Source organism: Callospermophilus lateralis, chromosome 4 (assembly GCF_048772815.1).
Source record: "Callospermophilus lateralis isolate mCalLat2 chromosome 4, mCalLat2.hap1, whole genome shotgun sequence".
In the NCBI taxonomy this organism is placed as follows: domain Eukaryota; kingdom Metazoa; phylum Chordata; class Mammalia; order Rodentia; family Sciuridae; genus Callospermophilus; species Callospermophilus lateralis.
The window spans coordinates 35339419-35348892 of NC_135308.1; the positions used below are offsets into that span (position 1 = coordinate 35339419).

A 9474-nucleotide genomic window follows, 5' to 3' on the forward strand; every position below is an offset into this window, starting at 1 on the left:
TACTACTTTCAACCAACCCCTGGAGATACATGCATGAAATATATCATTGCATGTAGAAGACAGTACTTCTTGGAAGTTCTACAAATACCCTGTGGAATATTCAAACTGCAAAAATCATGTCTATCATGGGAAGTCTTTTAATCTACATAGTTACTTCCAGCCTGGAAGTTGCCTCCACTTTTGCTCTCCAGTTGTCCTTCCTGAAGTGGCTAGTCCTACCTGGGATCTGCTCATCAGGTAGCCATCCGTTAAATGGTGGCCTCCAACTTCAGCTAAAGCACTGGCCTCTCAGACTTTTAAGTACACACAAATCAATTGGAAATGCCCTTCAAATACAGATTATGATTCAGATGAGGGACAGAACCTGAGAATCTGCATTTCTAATGAGGTGCCAAGTGGTGACAATGACAACTGCAGGTTGAAGGACCACATGTTTAATAGTAAGGAATCAGAACACTTAGTTTTTATTTAAAGCAAAACAAAAGTGGGCTGGGGATGTAGCTCAATGATAGAGCACTTGCCTAGCATGTGCGGCCTGGTTTAATCCCCAGTAATGAAAAATTATGGAAAATTTTAAAAAAGAAAAAAAAAATCCGAGGCCATGCAATTCCGAAGGTGTGTCTTCAGCAAGAGAAGCTACACCCATCTGAACCCTGCGACAGCTGGTGGTACTGATGGTTTTGATGCTATGACCTTGCAGAGCAACCCACCTCCCCCCAAGTACTAAACCTTCAGAAAGAGCTCAAAATTTAAAAACTGAGCTGCTTCAGAGACAAGAACAAAGGGAACAAAGATAAAATCTCTGGGAAATCATTCTATTACAGATACAGACTTCCCAAGTCCCTGGTCCCTTTCAGGTTTGAGATTTAATAGACTCCTCCACTGTGTGTCCTTAGAGTAGGAGACATTTCTGTTACTCCCGGGTCCCTCTTGCCTTCACCTGACTGCAGTGACAACACTAATCCTACCAGATACTTCACACTGATGTCACTGTTGGGTTGGGAATACTCCTGGTTACCCGAGGGAGCAGAGGAATCAGGGCTGCTGAGTAAGAAAAGTCCAGAGAAGACTCTTCTCTGAGTGACCCATTGAGACACCCGAAGGCAAGCTGCTGGAATGGGTGCTTAGAGCAACTGCACTAGGGCAGACCATGAAATATGTTCTTTCTTAAGGCACAAGCCTGCTGAGGGCAAGTACTGCACTTGGTACACCCCCCACCTCCCCCACCCCGGCTCAGGCCATGGTGCTCAGGCCATGCTGTCATTGCTGGGCTTCTAAAAGTAGAAGCAAAGTAAAGGAGGCTCCAGCACATGGTGACGCCTCCCATCAATGCTCACACATACTGAAGGCCTCAGGGTGTCCTACAGAATCAGCCCTAAACTCCAGGGGTCTGTTTAACTGGACTCTCCTTCACAGTAACAAGAGGAATAAACTGAGGCATCAACCCTAGGGGGTCACATTGCAAATCAACCCTTGGTGAAGTGTTTTGTGACAGTGACTTGTTGCATGCTATCAGACATCCCATTTCTCCTATTGTTATTCAGACTCCTCAACTCTAAAATGGGCTGAGGGATTCAATATTTTCATAGCACCTTTTATGAGTGAACCATCCTACTTGCTTGTCAGAACCCAGGAGTTGGGTTCCGCTTAGGAGTCTAACTGGTACTTTCGAAGTATGCTAGGATCAGCCACATTTGCATTTTCCCCACCCTCTGACAAGACTCCCTATACGTCCTCACTTGATTAAATCCCCAGTGTTATTGATGAATCTAGAAAGTCTGCTCTGTGTATTGGAGAAGGGAGGTGGAGGGAAGGATTTGAAATTACCCAGAACACTATGTCTCAGAGCAATCTGTCTGAAAACTCCATATATCCACAACATACTTTTCTTTCCATTCATTTTCCCTTTCCCAAACCAATAAATCCTCAGTTTATAAGACTGGAAAGAAACACAAAAGAACCCATCTTTCAGTTTGGAAGCTACATGTCAAATGTATGAAGTTAAAGAAATAGTAGTAAAGTGTGCCCATCAGTTTTCCATACCTGTGACAAAATACCTGAAAAAAATAAAGGTGGAAGAAGTTTATTTTAGGTCTTGGTTTCAGTCCATGGTTGGCTGGTTCCATTGCTTTTAGGTCTGTGATATGGCAGAACATCATGGTGGGAGCACATAATAGAGTAAATCTGTTCACCTCATGGTGGCCAGGAAGCAAAAAGAGAGAGAGAGCTTTATAACAAAGCTTCTTCCCCTAAATCCACTGACCTATGAATTAAAAAGTTAGTTAATCAGAGACCTCCTGACTCATCACCTCCCAGTCACCTCTGAATATTGCTGCACTGGGGACACATGAGCTCTGGGGGACATTTCAGATGTAAATAGAAACATAAAATCACAAAAATGAAAACATTATACTTATTCTTGCTGTATTCTTCAACAGAGGTCTCTAGATGTCAGGAGATTAAGCAAAGAATATTTAATTTTTAATTTCTAGGTTGGCTCGCTTCCTGTTCTTTTTTGAAGTTGATTTTTAAATTAAAATAAAATTGTAAGTATTTATCATGGTAGAGCAGATTTACTTTACCATTATAATAGATTAGTCAGCTTTCCATTGCTATAACAAAATACCTGAGGCAGTTAATTTTATAAAGAAAAAGATTTTATGTCGTTTTGGAGGTTCCAAAGCATGGTACCTGCATCTCTACTTATTTCTCATGAAGAACCTCTCTGTTGCATCACATGATAGTAAAAGACAAAATGGGAACATATACAGGAGAAGAGATTACACCTCCATACAGGAATAAAAAGGGTTGGGTGGGGCCAGGCTCAAGGTTTTAGAACTACCAAGGGGTTCCACCAGAGCTACCTTAATCCTTTCTGAGGACACACTCCCAAAGATCTCACATCTGGCCCCATCTCTCAAGAGTTCCACCACCTCCCAATAGTACCACTGTGGGGACCAAAACTCCAATCACATGGACACTTGGGGGACTAATCCAAATCATAGCAAGCAGTATTGGAGCATACAGTTGTCCCTCCATCTATAGGGGTTTGGTTCAAGAACCCCTCAGATACCAAAATCCATGGATGTTTAAGTCCCCTTATATAGCATATTAACTATATACATCATCCTGTATAATTTAAATCATCACTAGATTATTTATAATACATAATGCCATAAACGTGCTATTTAACGATTGCTTTACTATGTTGTTTAGGGTAAAATAACAAGCAAAAAAAAAAAAAAAAGTCTAGACATGCTCAGCACAGACACAATTTTTCCCTAATAATTTCAATCCAATTGGTTGAATTTGCAGATGCAGAAACAGCAGATATGGAGGGCAACTGTATATAGGTTGTGAGATTGTGAGATGGTATATTTAGTTAATAACATATGTATTACTTCACATGGGCTATAATTTTTGTGATGTGATAATACTTACCATCCACTCCACTATCATTTTTCAAGAATATATCAACTTTAACTATAGTCTTCATGCTGTACAATAATAGATCCTTTGAGTTTATTCCTCCTTAGCTGTAAATATGTTTTCTTTGGCCGATATCTCTCCTTCCTAGCTTGCACTGGACATCCATGCAAATGTTTGAGGCATTTTAGAATGCCTATGACATTGAGGGTCTTCTGCACTTAGAGCTTTTTCTGGCTTCATATATACTTTAGGAGGACACAGCTAGCAAGTGACCACTAGATGACCCCTCCTGTGAGAGTGGCATTCAAATACCCCCACTCATTTGCCTAATTTGGGTCAACTTAAATTTCAGGAGGAATCACCATGGCTTCTTAAGGGTAGTAAACCTTTCTTAGGGAAGAGAAACATATGAACTAACTAAAAATATCATAAAACAACACAAAACCCACAATACACTACTAAACATAGGGAGATGACTGCAGAAGAGATTAGCTGGCAAAGAGATGAGCCTTCTTTTAGATGCTTGGCCTGTACTTCCTTACTTTATTCTAGTGACCACCTTGCATCCTAGTAGCACAATTATTAACCCCATTTTACAGAGTAGGAAATTGAGGCACAGCCGAGACTCATTAACTTGCCTTAAGTCTGGTTTGGTTGGTAGGTGATGGAGCTGGAATGGAACTAGCTGTTCTGCTCCAGCAACCCCTGTTCTTCACCACTCTGCTCTCATTTGGGGTGAAAATTAAGTCAAAATCCAAGTAGACTTGATCATCATCCCCAGAAGGGAAGACCACGTGAAGCCACCTCCCCCAACACACACACACAGTGTGATTCAGGCCTTCAGGCAAGGAATGGAGAAATGAAATACATCCGTGGGGCTAATTTGAATGGGAAGAAGCATCTTTCAGGTGGTTCCGCAACCTAGAAGGGCAAGATGAGCATGCGCACCAGGACCCCCATCTGTATCCACTCAGTCCTACCCACAAACTCAACAGCTCCAGGAATCTTCTAACCCGAGGCAAACTTTGAGCCCAGCATCGCGATCAAACCCAGAAAATTACACAGTTCGCATGGAAAGAAATTTAGCTGGTGGAAAGTGCCTGCAGCTGGTGGTTAACACCAGCAGTAAGAGGATCAACTCCTAGTCCGAGGGCCTGGGGGGGGGGGCGGGGTGCGAGAAGTGTGCGCGCTTCTTTTACCCTTTCACGTTAGTTAATTTGGATAAGGGTTCGTGTTTAATCCCTTTGTGTGCGAGTGAATATGCTGAAATGGATAACCTCTGAGAGGACACCCGCGGCTGGCAAAGCAACCTGCAGGAGGGTGCGTGTCGTGTCCATTCTGGCGTGAAATAAGAAAGAAGCTGGAAGCCAGGCAGAGTGGGACATTCTGGGGTGCGTGATGCAGACCGACCCTCACACTTCCCAGGCTTCTGCAGGTGGGAGGCTCGATTCCTGAGGCCCTGAACCCCAGGCCTGTCTCTGCGCCCTAGAGCTTTCTATGTGCCACCAGGCAGCAGGACTCCGCCCTGCCCACCTCTATCAGGGACTAAAACGACCCAAAAGAAGAGCCCGCCCCTGCTGTTGTCTAGCAAAGTAGAGAGAATTTAGGCGAGGGTGGTGACAAAAAGAAGGGACAAGGTGTCTAAAGAGAAGTCTTCGCAGTTTCCAGATGGAAAAGATTATGAAAAGTGAGAAATTGGAGGCTCTAGAGCCGGTCGTAAAACAAAAATCGTTTTTATTGTTTCCATCTGCAAGAAAGCTCTCCCACCACCCACACCCGACAAATCCGGAGGCTTCAGAGGGTTCCAAGGCAGCTAACGTGAGCTAGGAGGGTCGGTGGGGGAGGAGGTCTTGGGCAGCCCAACCAGGCTGCCCGCAGAGGCGCAGACGGCCAAGAGAGTTCCCAGGCGCCGCCGCCCCCCTCCTTCCCTTTGGGCCCGTCCAGCAAATTTCCTCCCTCGTTTCTGTTCCTGTCTTCCCTCCCTCCTCCTCCCCCGATATTTTCGCTTTCTAAAACCATAAAAAAGAGATCAACTTCCCTAACTTCACGGGGCCCTTTTCAGTGACAAATATTGATGCCCAAAGTGTCTGCGCTCTCCCGCCCCCAAACGTTAAGAAAAGGCGCCCGCGAAAGGGGGACATAAAAAGTTAACAATGCTGTGAAAATATGTTTGCAGAAAATAGACAATCGTTGGATTAAACGTATTCAAGTATGAAATAATGCCTTTTTGTGTCAAAACTTGGGCGATGGGCGGGTACAAAAGTTCCCTGTGGCAGCTACTTGCTCCCTTTGTGAGCCGTGCGCTTTGGCGTCTCCACTTGGGCGCATTACCCAGAGCCCTCTAAGCGCGATTGTTTCTCCCTTTCTAATGACATTTACCGGATCAAAACATGCTGTTAATTCGATCAGAAGGCTTCACCCTCCCTGACAAAGCCACAATAATTTCTCCTGAAGTTTGTTAAATTGACCAAAATTAGGCAAATGAATAGGGGTCTGTAGGCGCCCCCTCACGCAGGTGACGTCGCATAATGCTCGCCTGGGCCAGCTGCATTCCCCCTTTTCTTCTCGGCCCACTCTTCTCCGTGTTGCCCCCAATCCTCCCACCTCCCCCTCACACACACACACACACACACACACACACACGCCTGCCTATCCTCCCTCACCCCCTGGCATTATTAAAATTTAGCCCAATGAAACTATTCATACTTTTCAATGGACATTTTCGTATAGGATAATAGGCTACAAATTGAGCCTCTTCCCCCCACGAAGAGAGAGCTGGAGGGGGGAGAAAAGAAAGCAAGCGATGTGGTCAGGGAGTAGTGGGGGAGCGTCGCGTGCCAAAGACCCGCGGGAGGGGCGAGGCGAGGCGGGAGCCTCGTGTGCCAGCCGCAGCCCCACACCTGCCGGGATGTCCGGACAAATAAAGCGGTGTAAACAAAAAGGGGGGAGATGGACGTGTCACCAAGTCGTGTGAGAAAAGCCTGGGAACAAACGGGGCGCCTCCGTCTCCAAGAGCTCTCCCTTGAACCCGGCGGAACAGCCTATTAAAGGCTTACTTAATTACTTTAATGACTCTGGACAGGCTTTAAAACGCACTCGGCGCTGGGACGGCGGGCTTGCTGGGATTTGTAAACAGGCGATCGTGTGAGACTCAGCGGTGGGACTAAAGGAGGCGACACTGTTTTGTGAGGGTCCTCGCCCCCCGGTGCCCGCAGCCACTGCGCCCCTGCGCTCCGCGCCCAAGGCTGCTGCAGGCGCTCGCTCGCCCGCCGGCTCCGGTTTACCGCCTCCTTTTCCCGCCCGGGCTGTTGCCATGCAAATGTTATTCCTCAGCCGATCACGTGTCCTTTGAAGGGCCACGTGGATTAACAAAGCTGATCTGCCCCCAGCTCACCCCCCTCGGTTGCCAATTTTTTTTCTTAACTTCTTTAAAACTGATCTTGAATGCATACATCCTCCAAACGCAGATCCCCTAATCCTATGGAATAATTCAACTCGTGAATGCACTTGGAGTTTTAGATGACCGCTTTATAAGGCAGCCCCTCAGAGTTGGAAGGCTGCAGTCTACCTGGGACACTGGAAGAGGCACACGAGGTGGAAAAAGGACGGGTGCCTAGCGCCACCGCCTCTCCCGAGGGCGCATACTGACCAGGATGTCAGACAAGCTCAAGGAACGCAGAGTGAGTCGTTGCGCCCTGGTGGTGTAGGCGTATGACTCACCCACCAGCCACCTGGCTAGACCGATGGGAGACTTTTCCACACGGGATTTTGCGTGTGGAGGAATCCTAAGTGGTTTGGGAAGGGAATGGAGATAAAGAAAGGAGAGTCCTCAACCTTAAGAGGGGGGAAGGTCAAGCCCAGAGGCTGGTGGCCACCTCTCCAACGCCCTGACGCTCGGCATGGCTCAGTGACCTGAGCGGGTAGGGTGATTGGAAGTGGAATGCGCCAGTACCGGCGGGAGGGGACAGAGCTCCCTTGGTTGGCGGTGAAAGATTTCCCTCTTGGGGAGAACCTCTGAGCACACAGCTACTATAGCGGTGTCTTGGATAACGTCCTAAATGTAAAAATCTCTGTTCACAGAGAACCCCTGTTTCTCATAAAGTGATAGAAAAGCGGAGGAGGGACCGAATCAACCGTTGCTTGAATGAGCTGGGCAAGACCGTGCCCATGGCCCTGGCAAAGCAGGTAATGTTTGTAGCGTGAGCCGGGTGCCAGGCGTTGAGAACCCTCCACTGTCACTCCCCGAGGAGATGTGTGTGGACGCTTCGAGTGCCGGCCTGGCTCACCTGGGACCTGAGCACTGACTGAACCTTATGCGGCTCTCACGCAGATCCGCCTTAGCGTTCTACTCTCAAGTCCCCTCCAGATAAAACCGTGCCCTCCCAGTCGGTTAGGGTTGGCCTGCGACCGCCGGGCCGCTTCAAGGAACCTCTCCTTTTGCAGAGTTCCGGGAAGCTGGAGAAGGCGGAGATCCTGGAGATGACTGTTCAATACCTGAGAGCTCTACACTCTGCTGATTTTCCCCGGGGAAGGGAAAAAGGTGGGCGTGGGTTAGGGAACCGGAAATCTGGGCCGGGAGGTTGCGCCACGCTGAGACCTGGGGGCTGGGAGTGGGAGTGAAGGAGCCTCCCAGACAAATCTACTAGAGGGAAGTAGCCAGAGCAGAGGGACAAAAGGGGGTCTTGCTAAAGCGACTGTCCCGCTCGGGCGACGGCGAGGCGGTGAAGGAGAACTGGTTTCTAGAGAGGCTGGTTCCACCGCTTTTCTCAGGTGGGTGGGTGTGGCCAGGCTCTGCGGGAAAAGGGATCTTTACCTCGAGGTTTCCAGTCTCTCAACTGTGAAGAGAAGAGCGCGCGCTTCAAATGAGAACTTTGATCGGAATCTGTGGCGGGAGATGGCCAGCACCCTCCTTAAACTCGCGATAGGGAAGGAACTGGTTAGGATTCTCCCCCACCCCCCGCTTTGCTACCATTTTTCTTGCCCCTTTCAGCAGAACTTCTAACGGAGTTTGCAAACTACTTCCACTATGGCTACCATGAGTGCATGAAGAACCTGGTGCATTATCTCACCACGGTGGAGCGGATGGAGACCAAAGACACCAAGTACGCGCGCATCCTGGCCTTTTTGCAGTCCAAGGCCCGCCTGGGCGCGGAGCCGGCCTTCCCGCCGCTGAGTTCGCTCCCGGAGCCGGATTTCTCCTACCAACTGCACCCTGCGGGGCCTGAGTTCGCAGGCCACAGCCCGGGAGAGGCCACTGTGTTCCCACAGGGCGCTGCCCCGGGGCCTTTCCCCTGGCCACATGGCGCTGCTCGCAGCCCGGCGCTGCCTTACCTGCCCAGCGCACCGGTGCCGCTCCCAAGCCCAGCGCAGCAGCACAGCCCTTTCCTAACACCGGTGCAGGGCCTCGACCGGCATTACCTCAACCTGATAGGCCATGCCCACCCTAACGCCCTTAACCTGCACACGCCCCAGCACCCTCCGGTGCTCTGACACCCCTCCCCACCCCCGCTAGTTTATTCTTCGCCATGAGCGCTGCTTAGGAGAAATGCTGTATATATTGTACAGGTGTAAATACTGTGTTATCAAAATTCTGGGTGAGAAAAATTATTGAATAATTTTTCTTAAGAATCGCCCCTTGACAATAAATGTTTTCTGATAAAGACCCAAAGAGATGGATTTCTTTGTTACACTGTTGCTCATCCACAACCATTCCCTCTGACATGCCAAGGGAGCGATGCCAATAGGGGCCAAGGTAATGGCCCTCAGTAATTTATATGGGAAAGAATCCCGCTGCGGAGTCTAAAAGAAAAGGAGTCTAAATGAAGCCTTACGCATTTCTTAGAAGCATCTCTTGGGCGTGGGATTCTCAGCTCTCCAGGTGCTCCAAACCTCATCCACCTTGCATGCATCTTAGGCATTCGTCTCAGATAAGGGAAGAAGGACAGAGGCGAAGTACTGGGTCTCTGGGTCGCAGAATACTCAAATCTAGGGGTCCGCCCCAAACTCTCCTTGACAAAATTTCTCACCAGCTGGGATCTGGGGCCC

General features: G+C 48.5%; 1 protein-coding gene across 2 annotated transcripts; it reads left to right on the forward strand.

The window, feature by feature from the left end:
* The first annotated feature begins 7082 nt into the window (after window positions 1–7082).
* Helt (helt bHLH transcription factor) lies at window positions 7083–8919 on the forward strand. Of its 2 annotated transcripts, none has more exons than XM_076852398.1 (4): window positions 7083–7109; window positions 7510–7614; window positions 7873–7969; window positions 8420–8919. In XM_076852398.1, exons 1-4 carry the CDS (start codon window positions 7083–7085, stop codon window positions 8917–8919), a joined length of 729 nt encoding a protein of 242 aa, XP_076708513.1. The 2 variants fall into 2 exon arrangements, with proteins under 2 accessions (XP_076708513.1, XP_076708514.1); XM_076852399.1 differs by having other exon boundaries at window positions 8423–8919.
* Window positions 8920–9474: the final 555 nt, after the last annotated feature.